Below are 13,541 nucleotides of genomic sequence, written 5' to 3' on the forward strand. Positions count from 1 at the left end.
TCTCAGGCAAGAATACCAGAGTGGGTTGCCAGGGGATCTTCCTGACCCAGGAATGGAATCAGTGTCTCCTGCATTGCAGGTGGATTCTTTACCTGCTAAGCTGTCGGGGAAGCCCCTTTCAGTCTTAAGAGGCCTAATTCGTGTGAAGGACGAGCCTGTCCTTCAAGGTGTGGCTTTGGATGTTCAGGAAAAGTCAGCCTTGATTTGCAAGATTTGCCAATTACTATGGTGTAAACACTTCCAACAGCAAGGATTTCAAGCTATCAATGCAACATCACTGGTCATGGAGTTGGGAAGAGAAATACACTGTTGGGTTTTATAAGCCAGTACCAGCCAGCTGCAGCACAGCTTCTGGGCTGCATGTGTGGTCTGAAGAGGTAGCCTACTCCTACTGACTTGCATGATATAGGGACCCTATCACTCCCATTTTATAGACAGGGATCAGAAGGTGGTTGTCCTGCCTGTGATCACACAGCCACTGGCTGACAGAGAGGGGCAGCCTGGGCAGCCTGACTCCAGAGCCTGAGCTCTAACCATGATATTGTTCTCTTCCCATTCCAACAGGGTAGCTGTATCGAAGTGCGTGAGCTGCATCAGTGGCATTAGCCTTCAAGTTCTGGCCCATTTCCAGATGAATCTCCAGTTGACATTTGGCTCTGTATAGTCAGTTCTCCCATCTGCCAGGTGTTTCTCACCCCCATCCATGCTAGAAGGACATACTCTAACAGTCCCCATTCGATCCACATGGCACAGCCAGGGGACCTGGAAGCAGGAGGGGATCCAGAAAGGTCAACTGAGACAGAAGACAGATCATGGTGGTGGAGTGGGCACAGACATGCCTAGACCTGGAGTCTGTCCCTAAAAACTGGTTTTTCACAGCCCAGATGCTGTGTCTAGCACTGAGAAGCAATAGTAACAGCACATTTCTGCTACTCACAACTCAGTAATGGTAATTTGTTATGAAATCATTAAGCCTAAGTATATGATCTGGAGCCTTGAACAAAACAGGTGGCTCTGTTTGGGGATGGAAGGAGGGAAACCAAGAAGACAGAGGGAAAGGAGAGGGCAGGCCGGGCATGCTGGAGGGAGGGAGGTGTGGGAGGGGTACTGGTGGGCTGGCATGGTTGTGGGAAAACACATGAGACCCCAGGCTTGTGTCTGAGCCTGTGTTACGACTTGCAGTGGCAGGGGCGGGGCAGTGTTACCATGTCATCAATAATAATAACACTTACCAAGGTATTGTCTGTAGTTGTAATTATTGAGGTTTCAGGGGTTGTGGCTTACAAGTAACGCTTAACTGTCAATTGTTAGGGCTGATAGGGGATTGGAGAGGTGAGAACTGGCATAGGAAGGGTACTCCGGGCTCTTTTGATGGGAGCTCTGCCCCTTCCTGACCTGGCTACTTGCCGCTCACCATTCAGAACTGCTTTAAAACCTCACTGTGTGTGTGCACGTTTATGGACCACTGAGTGCACACCTATGTATATATGTGCACCTGCATATGTGTATCTGTGTGTGTGTATGTGTGCGTGGCTCTCCTACTCTTCCCCCTTCCTACCAGGAAAGCAGCTAGACAGAGGCCAAGGGGTGATGGGGAACCAAGAGCCAGGTAGGACGACATCGCCTTCCTAAAACCCCAGGTGTGCCTGGGGAATCCCAGGCCTCCTCTTCACTGATCTCTAAGTCAGTTGCAGTTAGAAATGGAAATGAATTCAGCAGGGTCCCATTTCTTTGGAACTCCCTTTGCACACAGTGGGAGCTTAATAAATACTTGATGATGGTTCTGAACCTGGGAAGCCAGCAGCTGTTCCCAGCTCTGACTCTCAGAGCTCCATGGAACAGATCAGGTGGGGAGCAACCACGGGGGTCTTCAGTCTTCCTGCCAGACCCTCCCGTGACTCCAGGTCCAGTGGCAGCCATCGTCCATTTCACACATCCTGCTTTGGGGAGGCCAGTTCTTCCTCCACAACTTCTATCTGGCTCTTTCCCACTCGTTATTTGAGCCACATTTATGGAGCCACCACTTTGCACTGAGCATCACAGTAGAAAGGCATCCTGGGAGATGGTATAGGGGCTGTGGGTTCAGACTGACCTGGGTTCAGATTCTACTACTCTTAATTACAAACGGGGTAACATCTGGCAAGTTACTTATCTGTGCTTGAGTGGTTTTTTTAAACAACGATTTTCATCTGCAGAAGGAGAATAATGACATCATTTTCATAGGGTTGTTGTGAGGCTTAGAAATAACAGATGCTCCTGCACACATATTGCAGGCAGTTCAGTGTCTACCTGGGGTCAGGAGGATGTGACCTTTGCTTCTGTGACCTTGAAGTTGTTACTCAATGTCTCTGAACATCAGTTTGTGAAATGGAAACTTCCCGCCTCCTTGGTATTTGGAGGCTGTAGCTGGATAATAGGTGTGAAATAAGCTATCGTAGACCCCGACCATTAATAACTTCCTGTTTCTTGCCGCCGCATCAGGGTGCACAGTTGCCCTCCGTACGAGGACCTCTGCTCCTCTTCGCCACCACCCCGCGTGCGCATACATCCCGTATCGCCGTGGGCTGACGGGTTTCTGCCATACCTGTCAGAGGAAAAGAGGGCAGCTGCTCAGCTCCCGGGTGGGGAGCCGAAACTACAGTTCCCAGCCCTCGCTGCGCCACCGCCGGGGCTGGGAACGGAGCGCGGCAGGCCCCTCCTCTGGGGAGGAGCCTATGCGGGGGGCGGAGTTAGGAGGTGGTTGGAGAGTTAAGCCAAGCCAATGAGACCAGCTGCTAATAAGTGGGCTTGGCTTACCCTATAACAGTGGCAGGAGGAGGAGAGCAAAGCTATTGAGCCAGCGAGGAGTGAAGCTGAGCCTGGCCTCACACGCTCCTAGAGGACCACCTCCTGAGACAGAGTTCTTTTTCCCCCTTCTTCTTCTTTCTCCAAGCTCCCCTCCTGCCCTCCCTCCCTGCCCAGTACCATGCATTCTTGAGTGGCAGCGTCTGGACTCCAGGCAGCCCCAGAGAACCGGAGCAAGCCAAAGAGAGAGGACTGGAGCCAAGACACTCTGGTGGGGGAGCTTGGATGCCTGGCTTTCTTTGAGGACATCTTTGGAACGAGGGTGGCTTTGGGGTGGGGGGTTGTGCTGCAGGCAATCCAGCCCGGCCCCAAGATGGACACTTCTGGGCACTTCCATGACTCTGGGGTGGGGGACCTGGATGAAGACCCCAAGTGCCCCTGTCCATCCTCCGGGGATGAGCAGCAGCAGCAGCAGCAGCAGCCGCCGCCACCACCGCCAGCACCACCAGCAGCCCCCCAGCAGCCCCCAGGACCCCCGTTGCAGCCTCAGCCTCCGCAGCTTCAGCAGCAGCAGCAGCAGCAGCCACAGCATCCCCTATCTCAGCTCACCCAACTCCAGAGCCAGCCTGTCCATCCCGGCCTGCTACACTCCTCTCCCACTGCTTTCAGGGGCCCCCCTTCATCCAACTCCACCGCCATCCTCCACCCTTCCTCCAGGCAAGGCAGCCAGCTCAATCTCAATGACCACTTGCTTGGCCACTCTCCAAGTTCCACAGCCACAAGTGGGCCTGGTGGAGGCGGCAGGCACCGGCAGGCCAGCCCCCTGGTGCACCGGCGGGACAGCAACCCCTTCACGGAGATCGCCATGAGTTCCTGCAAGTACAGCGGGGGGGTCATGAAGCCCCTTAGCCGCCTCAGCGCCTCCCGGAGGAACCTCATTGAGGCTGAGCCCGAGGGCCAACCCCTCCAGCTCTTCAGCCCCAGCAACCCCCCGGAGATCATCATCTCCTCCCGGGAGGACAACCATGCCCACCAGACCTTGCTCCATCACCCCAATGCCACCCACAACCACCAGCATGCCGGTACCACCTCCAGCAGCGCCACCTTCCCCAAAGCCAACAAGCGGAAAAACCAAAACATTGGCTATAAGCTGGGACACAGGAGGGCCCTGTTTGAAAAGAGGAAGCGACTGAGTGACTATGCTCTGATTTTTGGGATGTTTGGAATTGTTGTTATGGTGATAGAGACCGAGCTCTCTTGGGGTTTGTACTCAAAGGTAGGGGCTGCAGTTTCTCTTTATACCTTTGAACAAAAGGAATATGTAGGTAGCAAAAGAGAGAGAGAGTGGGGGGGAGAGAGAGAGATTGGGGGAGAGAGAGAGAGATGGTGGTGGTGGGGAGAGGCGTTTGCTCAATTATATCGAACACTTAACTTCCCATGGTTTTCCTGCTTAATCCCGGGAGAATTCATTCCTTGCTTCCCTTGGAGGGGGGACATCCCCACACACTGTGTCTAATTTGCAGACTCTGTGTTAGGGAGGATTAAAGAATCCCTTCTGAGAAATCATCTTTCCTCCTGGCTCACTCGTACTAAAGCATAGCCCAGCAGCTTAACGCACCAATTAATTACACTCTGCCTTGATGTGCTTGCCAGTTCCTGTGACTTCCCTCCTCTCCTCCCCTCCCTGCTCCACTCCATTTTCCTGAGGATAAAAAAGAAATAAATGTCTGGGTGGGGGGTGGGGATTCCATGCCAGTCCCTTCTCTGTCTTCTCCCTCTCTTCCTAAGTTTCCATTTCCCTCCTCCTCCCTGAGAGACTTAGGGCAAAATAGAAAAGCACCGGTGATTTGGCGTCTCCTGTGTGTGTGTTGGGGAGGGGGGGGCATGGGGTAAAAATATAGGGGGAGGAAATCAGCGGTCCTTTCCCTCAGGAAAGAGGACTCAGAATAAACCTGCTGCTGCCTCGTAAACACCCCCTGATAAAAATGGCTACAGGTGTTACCCGGGCAGAGCAGATGGGCGCCGCCTTGGCATCAGCGGCGGCGGTGGAGGGGGGTGGTGGTGGGGGGGAGTGCCTCTCCTTGGGATGGAATGACAGGGTTTCCCGGGCGTCCCCGAGAGCCCGCGCCCCCGGCTCAGCCCCAGTTCTCCCCTCCCACCCCAACTCCTTCTTCTCGGGGATAAATAAGGATGAGTGTGTGCGCGAGTGTGTGAGTGCGCGCCCCGATGGAGAACGGCGGCGGCGGCGGCGGCACGGGCTTTATCGAGGGAGCTGGCCCCGCTGCTCCAGCCTCTGTCCAGTCCCCATGCGGAGAAGGGGGCTTCCCTCCCCTAGCGGGCTTGGAAATCGCGTCCTCCAAGGGAGTGGGGCTTGAGGAAGGTGGATTTCTGTCAAAGCTCTGCTTGCTGGGAGCCCTCCTGCTGCGAGCTTGAAGGCTTGGAGACCTGGGGAGTCATTGGGCAAGTGGATTTTTTTCCCCCACTCTACCTTCACCCGCAGTTTACTTGTTGGTGTGTGTGTGTGTGTGTGTGCGCGTGCATGCTTGCTTGTTGCTTGGATTTCTCTACTTATTTGTCATTTTGGGCAGGGGGTGGCTAGGCTGGCCAGCGGGTAGCTGGGAGGGGCTCAGCTGTTGGGGGTTTCAAATAGAGCTTGTTTCAGGCTGGGCACAGCTGCTGCGAGACTGTCACATTCCTTGTTGAAATCCAGCCACAAAAACCTGGGAGGTGCTGATCGGATTTCCCCCATTCCCAGCCTCTCGCTCTCTGAGCAGGGGATGGGCAGATCGGCCTGCTCTAGAAAGGGGTGGGGCAGACCTGTCAGATGGCCTGAAGAGCCAGAATGAAGACTTCCAGGTGGAAGGTCCTGGCTGCTCAGAGGGCATTGCCCCAGCTCTGGGCAGCTCCCACTCTGGAGGTCTAGGATTGGAGCCCCTCAGTGAGCTGGAGCGAGCGGGGTTTCCCCTGGAATCGCAGCTTACTTAGTCATTCCCTGTAATGAGCCTCTGAGTCTGCAGGTCTTTCTGCTTGCTGCTTTCTCCCTCTGGGCGCTCCAGGAGAGGGGGCCACTGGCCTCGGCAGGCCTGACAGCCACTCTGGGCACAACCCCGGCCCCCTCCAGGCTCCCCCTGGGGACCAGGAGCCCTTGCTGGGGGAAACTGATGCAGGCCCAAGTGCTGAGGGGTGGGGAGAAGGGGCAAGACCAGTACCCTCTCTTTTAGTGAACCCTTGAGCTCTTAGGGGAATGGCTCTTCCTTGAGACAGCTCCCAGTGTGGGATCTGTCTGTGCACATTTGTCTTGATGGGGTGGGAGGGTTGCTGCTGGAGCAGGTGGCTCCCTGCTGGAGTATTCAGGGAATGGGGCTTTCCCAGAGCCTGAGAAAGCAGACTCTGGAGCAAAGGAAAGTTGAGGGGATCCAAGGGGCTGGGCTTTGCCTAATTTGAAGTTGATGACCCTCTGGCTGATGGATGCATGGAGGGCAGCAGCAACCCAGAAAGTCTTGCTTGCCTCAGCTAATGAAGTGGCCACTTCCTGTGCACCTTGGGGTTGGTCTTGGTGTGCTGAGCAGGGCTCACTTTCACCTGCTTACCAGCCCTCCCATCCTCTATCCACCAGGCACTGAGTCATTATGGAACAAGTATTTTCTGGGTGTCTGTGTCAGGCCTTATGGGCCTAGGGGTTAGGGGTTAGGGCAGCTATTGTCTCTCCTCTCCTGGAGGCAAATAGGGTTGTTTCAAAGAAGCAGAGCAGAGTCTGAGTCCCAGCTCTGCCATCTCCAGTGTGTGATCCTGGACAATCCATGTAGCTTCTTCGAGCCTGTCTCCCCAGCTGTCAAGTGGGGAGAGTGGGGTGGTCCAGGTAGGACCTATTGTTATTGTTATTGATGATAGGAGGAAAAAAGATGTCTTTTTCCTCTGTTATCTAGCTCTGGCTTTGGAATTAGTTGGGGCCTTGATAGGCTTGGAACCAAGACTTGTCAGTGGAGTGAGAAGTTGTCTTGAAGGCGAGAACTTCGGAGAATGGGCTGGATCTTCTGATTCACATACATGCATGTTAAGTCGCTTCAGTCGTGTCTGACTCTTGTGGCACTATGAACTGTAGCCCACCTACATCCTCTGTCCATGGATTCTCCAGGCAAGAATACTGGAGTGGGTTGCAAGAATACTTGTTCTCTTCCAGGGGATCTTCCTGACTGAGGGATCAAACCCTTGTGTCTTATGTCTCCTGCATTGGCAGACAGGTTCTTTAGCACTAGTGCAACCGGGGAAGCCTGGAAACCACCTATAACATGGGTCTGTTGCAGGGGAGGTGAACCTTTGTTCCCCAGCCTTGCAGAGAAAACAGATTCTGTTGTGATGAGAGGGTTTAGGTCAGAATGAAGAATCACCAGCTGGGGGAATTCAGAGACAGTCAGTGACCCTAGGGATGGATGGCTGACAGCCTCTTTTGCTGGAGAACTCTGGGTCTGGTTGGTTTGCTGACTGGTGTGGAAGCAGGAGGATGGACAGATTGGATTATTCTGTCCTGATGGTTACAGTTCCCACTCAAAGGCCCTAGGGAGAGGGACACACTTTCTTTTCCCTAAGTGATGAAGATTACTAACCTTGTGTTTGAGCTGCCACTTTCTGTAGTTTTCTGCTCTTTTTCATGGGGCTGTGGCCTTCCTGTTTGCCTGTTTCTGTCTGCTGTTACTGGGGGAGGAATTCACCACAGAGGCCTGGCTCTCTTAGAAGAAACAGCGTGACCCCGAGCATAGTCAGTTCATGCTAAAGGGTGACAGCCCAAGGAAGTAAAAGAAGTCAGGATGGAATGGTCCTTGGCCTCCTTCTCACAAGCCACAGGTGATGATGGGAAAGGAAGATGGGCTGAGGTAACAGGAGAGCTGTTTGTGATCACACCCAGGCCATGGCTCCTGATGGTTATTCCCGAGCCAAATGAGGGTGAGGTGTTTTCTTTACACGTGGATTCACCCTTGAGGACTTAGCCCACGGCAGGGCCAGGTCTAGATATCCTGTTGAGGAAGGAGTCTTAGTATACTGCATTAGTGCTGGTCAGGGTTAAGGAATGAGGATGTGGGGATCCTTCTTGGCATGCGTTATTTTCCTCCAGAGCCGGTCTGAGCCACACCTGCTCCGGCATCATACACTGACTGCTGTGCTCTTTCAGGGAGAGCTGGGGGCTTGGTGGCTGCCCCCTCCCCACCTTGCCATCCTGCTGGTGCCTGAGCTGGTGCTTCCGTCCAGCGGGGGAGTCATCATTGGCCTTGTGTCTCAGGGACCTCCGGTGTTGGGCGGTGGGGTCAGCCCCGGGGAGGCTGGAAAATGCTGGGGCAGCAGAGTGGGTGTTTTGCACAACCTCAAACCACTTCCCCACCCCCGGCCTCACAATCCAAATTTCACCTCACAGGCAGAGCCCATCCCCTATCCTCTGGTGCCCTACTCCCACCCTCCCCACCAGCTTCCTGCCTCTCTGCTCTTCCTCTCCCCTGGGGGCCTTGTTGCTGGGGTCACCCAGGCCACGGGTGGAGGCGTGGGTATGCTGGGCTTCCCCGGGCTGCCCTATCTACTCTCATGCGTGGCTTCCTTTCTTCAGGCCGCCTTGTGGGAGGCCAGCCTGAGAAAGGCAGGCTTCTCTGCACATCCTGGGGAGCTTGGTCCTTCCAAGAGAGTGGGGTCCTTTAGGGCCCACTGGTAGCTCTTTGGTGACCTCACAGAGGTCTGCCCCCAGCCTCCAGCTGGAATAATTGAGTGGGTTCACTGGTCCCAGCTCTTCTGTTCTCCTGCCCTCCCTGTCATGGAGGGCTTGTTTGCAGACCAGCAGCTGATGCTGGGTTCTGGGTGAATGGTCTACACCTCCTGCCAGACCCAGGAGCCGCTCTGGGATAGGAGGGTGACTGTGGGGCGATGTCCAGTGTTTGGGAGCAGATGCCGCAGGGTACTCAAGTCTGTGGTTTCCAGCATGTTGGGAAGGTAGGAAAAGGTCAGATTCCTCTCCCTGGAGCCTCCCTATGGGACAGGGAGCAGAAGGCAGGAGACTTTTTTTTTTTTTAATTATTTATTTGGCTGCGCCGGGTCTTAGTTGCAGCATGTGGGATCCAGTTCCCCGACCAGGGATTGAACCTGTGCCCTCTCCATTGGTAGCACAGAGTCTTAGCCACTGGACCACCACGGAAGTCCCAGGAGACTCTATAAGCGATTGGCTGAAAGCAGGCACCGGGGAGCCAGTCACCGAGGCCCGAGGCATATGTTTTACGATCACAGGTCACACCCAGTGTCTTGGCCCAAGGAGGTCAAGAGAGACTCTGGGAGTGTGAAAGCCAGCCTGTTCTCCCACCCAGGGTGGTGGTGACTCTATTTATAACCTTGGTGGACAGTCTGCAGACGAGTCAAACGTTTGCAACCCACAGAAGGGACAGCTAACTTTTATATATGCTTCTCCTTTGCATGTCATGACACTATTTATAACTGTCCCGGGGGAAAGACTTCATAACACATCCGGACTTCCTTTCCCCACAGGCAGCGCTCCCTGCTGCTCTGGCCCTGGCATCATCGCTGGGGCATTTATCGGCTGCATGGGCTCATTATAAGCCTGGTGCGTGGCCTTGTATTTCCCTTACTGAGCTTGCAGGAAGGGGGATTTGTGGGGCCAGGGTCCACAAAGATCTGCTCTAAAGCATAGAAGGTAAAGAAAAACAAAATGAAAAGAAATTGGAGTAACCTCTGTTGAAGCTGAGGCCCGGATGGAGATGTAAAATCAGAACTGAGAGCTTTGGCTTTGTTGCAGTTATTTGTAAAGCACATTTGGGGGAGAAAATGAGTATGTGAGAGGGAGAGAGAGGGAGCGAGAAGGAGAGAGAGAGAAGGGGTGGTGAGGGGCGGCTGTGTACTGATTAAATACTGCCTTCCTCAGCTCAGTGGCAGGCGGACCAGCACGTTCATTCATTCGTAGCTGTTTTTCTTCTCATTCTTTCAAAACCCCAAAGGGAGAGAGAGAAAGAAGAAAGCCTCCTAGTCTTCTTTAAATAATGAGGGTGGGGAATTCTAAGACTGCACTGTTCTTAGGAGCTTTGGGGAGGAAAATTCTCGTGCCTTTTTTTCTGGTGAGGAAAGTCCGGAGGAGGCTGTTGGGTTTTGGGGTGCCCCTCCTCCTCCCCTGTCATTCTACCCCCAGGAGCTCAGCTGGGATCCGAGAGAGCAAGGATGGAAGGGGGAGCTGGGGGCAGGGACCACCCTGCTTCATCTCTGGGGCTGGCCCTGCAGGGGCCATGAGTGCTGGGTGACAGGAGCAGGGAGGCAGGGAGCATCCGTGCCACACTGGGTCACCTTCCACTGGAGAGTCCTGGAGGTAGGGGGTGGTCGCAGCCCCCTTCGTAGGTGACGTCACGGGGCCAAGCTGACGCTGCTGGTGGTTAGCAGCACTGGATTAAGAACCCAGGGCCGTTAGAGTCCCAAGTTGAGGTCTTTCTGCTTGCCTGCCTGCTGCTGGAGAAATTGCTTATCATTCTTAAGAGACAAACCAAGGTTTATGGGCCTGAGAGCTGTGATGCAAAATGTGGGAATGGGAGGTTTTACCAAGGGGCGAGAAGGGGCTTGGTAGAAGGCGGGTACCAGTGCAGGTACCCAGAGGACACAGTGTGGGCAAGGGGGCAGGGACCCACAGGGCAAGGGGGCGGGGCCCTGGAGGCAGCCTCAGTCCAGGGTGACATGTGGACAGGTCCATGGTCTTTCCTCCGCTGCCTCCTCACTCGGAGGCCTGGTAATACTGCTCTGGGGAGATGCTGGCAAAGCTGAGAGGGCAGAGGGTGTGGGGATTACAGGAAGAATAGGAGTGTATCCTGCTGAGGCCTGGACCGGGTGGGCTCCTGCTGCGGCCCTGCAGAGCTCGCCCTCCACCCTCTGAGAGTCAGCAGGACGCTGCCGAGCAGGGCTCCCTGGCCTCCGGGCCCTCCTCTGTGCTCCCCGTCGCCTTCCTTCCCTCTTCTCCAGCTCTGACTTCAGGGCTCCTCGTTGGGGTGACCCGTGCAGGCTCAGCATCTTGCGTCTCACGAGGTATTTCCATGTTCGTTCCTCAGGATCCCCTCCTCAGCCCTGGGAGTCATTACAGTCTGCAGTAGCTCACAGATGAGCAAACTGAGCTGTGGGGGGTTAAGCGGCTAACTCCTGCTGCCCGTGTGAGGAGAGAGGGGTCTAGAATGAAAGCTCAGGTCCCCAGTATCCTACTCACCTCTCTGTTCCAAACCCCACCACAGACCTCTTCTGGGGATTTGAGTGAGGGAAACTTCAAGGGCTTCCCCATCCCTGCTTCTAGAACTTTCTTCTGCCTCTGTGAGTCCCAGTTTCCTACTTCTTATTTAGCTCTCGTCAGCAGCAGTTAGTGTTCAAGGAAGGCCTGTCTCTGCTTTAAAGGAGCCCTGTAGAGGTCCCTCTACCTCTTGCTTCTGGTGTGGCCTTTGTCCAGTCCTGTCACCTCTCTGGGTCTCTGATTTTCCAGCTTAAAAATGAGGGCTGAACTCGGATGCTGAGCTCCTTTCCTGCTCCAAAACTTTCCGATTCCACTGAACATACATTTGTCCCGGCATTATCACCAAGATGCCAAGCCATAGTCTTCCAGCTCCTGTCCTCAAGGGGTGCTGGGCCTGCACCCAGCTGCGATCCACCCAGGCTGGGCTGTGGTTTCTGCCAGTGGTGTTGGGAGTGCTGAGGAAAGAGGCAGTCATTCAAGATGTTGGGGGGCTCCCTGTAGGAGGTGGGATGTCCCCTGAAGGGTTAGACAGACCAAGATGGCAGGGTCGCAGACAGCGGGCCTTTCTGAGAGTGAGAACGTTGGCAGCCAGGGTAGAGGGTGCAGAGTGGGGAGGGGGAAGAGCAGGGGCAGCATGGAGTTATCCCCCATGTGCTGTCCACAGGGGCAGGTAGGGAGGAAAGGAAAATCTGGGATTTAGTATCTAGTTGATAACTATAATTGCCAGGGGCTCGAGTGCAGAATACCCGCAGCTCTTCGTAGAGGTGATACTGATTGGCAGAGGCGGGCTGGCATGGCAGTTGTGGCTGTGGGCTCTGGGCTCGCATCTAGACTCAGCAACCCCCTAGTGGTGGGTCCTCAGGGAGTTTCCTGAACCTGGGGCCGGTTTCGCAGACGTTCAGAGAGAACCATGCCTGCCTATAGCATACATGGAACCCAGGTCAGAGCTGGGCATACACTAAGCCCTGACGTCCATCAGTGGTTGCTTTTGTGAGAGCGGTGTTTAGAAGATGCTCCTGTTATCCCAGAGTCCCCACCACCCCGAGAGCCATGGGGGAGATGGGGACGTGGGGGCACATGTCACCCTCCACACAGGTGGCTGTAGAAAGGGGCTCTGGAAGGGGTGAACACATGTGGAAATGCTGCCTTCTCCTGAAATCAAATGGCTTCACCTTGCGTCCTGTTTCTGACTGGATCCGTGTGGGTAAGTCTGTAGAAGAGGGAAGCAGGCTGTCCCCTGGAAGGTGGGGCTGCGGCTGTGGCTCGGCTTGGGCTTTTGGAGCCTTCTACCCTCATGGGACCTAGTTACTCTACACTCAGCGTCAGCAGTCTGTGGCCTGGGCACAACTCGATGGGTGTGGACCTGCAAACCGGACAGGTGGAGAGAGATCAAAAATAAGCCCAGGGAGCCAGGCCAGAGGCTGAGAGGCCTGGAGGAAGGTCAGGGGGACACACGATGACCAGGCAGAATGAGGCTGAGAGCATGGGGTGACAGGGAGAGGGCCAGCCAGGAAGCCTTCCTGGGATAGAGCTGGGCAAGAAAAGAAAGGCTTGCCTGATGTGTCTTCAAGGGAACATAGCTTTTTTTCCTTCAACACTTGCAATGGGGTACCTTCTTGAATTCAAAAGGTCATAGGGGCTTGTGAATCAATCTCCCTAAAAAAAGTTCTCTCTAACCCTTTCTGCTCTGCATGTGTGCTAAATCACTTCAGTCATGTCTGACTCTTTACGACTATGGACTGTAGCCCGCTAGGGTTCTCTGTCCATGGGATTCTCTAGGCAAGAATACTGGAGTGGGTTGCCATGCTTTCCTCCAGAGGATCTTCCCGAACCAGGGATCAAACCTGCGTCTCTTACGTCTCCTGCATTGGGAGGTGGGTTCTTTACCACTAGCGCCACCTGGGAAGCCCCCTTTCTGCTTTGGCAGGTGGTAACTCTCCCACCCAGGCGTCAAGGAGCAGAAAGAGCAGCTGAGTCGGGGAGGGATGTACCAGGGGATTGGGGCTCGCCCCACATGGAAGCCATTTTTTTTTCAATAGGCCTGGTCGCAAGGTAACCAGAGTTGTATTCTGAGCAGAGCCGTGTTAACACTAAATGAACAACATGCAAATGATGTGTGAAATAATATGCAAATTGGCATCTGTTATTTTTGAGGCAGCGTGTTGGGCATTTTTCTTAAAGGACAGGCATTGTGCTCAGTGTCAAGTGAACAGGAAACTGTCTTATGGGACGCTCCCCAAGTAGCTGAATGGGCTGGTACCTGCCCCTCAGGGTTCATGAGCACCAGACCGGTCAGCCAGCATCTTCAGGAATCATTGGTGTTTAGCTTGAGCTGATAAATGGAAAAGCCCAGGAAGCTGGGGGTCTTGGCCAGGGCCCCCTGGCAGACAAGGAAGGGGAGGAGGCAGGTGATCTGGCTGATCGTGGGCAGCTGGGGAGAAACTGAACTGGGGGCTAATGCTGGCCCAGTTCCTTGCTGCTCCCAGTTCCTTGTTGGCCATAAGGTCAGTGACTC

The 13,541-nt window shown here is 54.6% G+C and overlaps 1 protein-coding gene across 3 annotated transcripts in view; it reads left to right on the forward strand.

Annotated features, from left to right (window-relative positions):
- Positions 1–2,728: 2,728 nt before the first annotated feature.
- Positions 2,729–13,541, forward strand: part of KCNN3 (potassium calcium-activated channel subfamily N member 3) — a 174,955-nt gene continuing 164,142 nt past the window's right edge. For 2 of the 3 annotated variants that reach the window (XM_027531904.1, XM_027531915.1), the window contains exon 1: positions 2,735–4,060. In XM_027531904.1, the coding sequence (XP_027387705.1) occupies positions 3,158–4,060 (903 nt within the window). In that variant the 5' untranslated portion in view covers positions 2,735–3,157. Of the gene's footprint in view, positions 4,061–13,541 lie in introns of all 3 variants that reach the window. The other variant, XM_027531923.1, reaches the window with a different exon arrangement.

This window comes from Bos indicus x Bos taurus, chromosome 3 (genome assembly GCF_003369695.1).
Source record: "Bos indicus x Bos taurus breed Angus x Brahman F1 hybrid chromosome 3, Bos_hybrid_MaternalHap_v2.0, whole genome shotgun sequence".
Classification (NCBI taxonomy): Eukaryota; Metazoa; Chordata; class Mammalia; order Artiodactyla; family Bovidae; genus Bos; species Bos indicus x Bos taurus.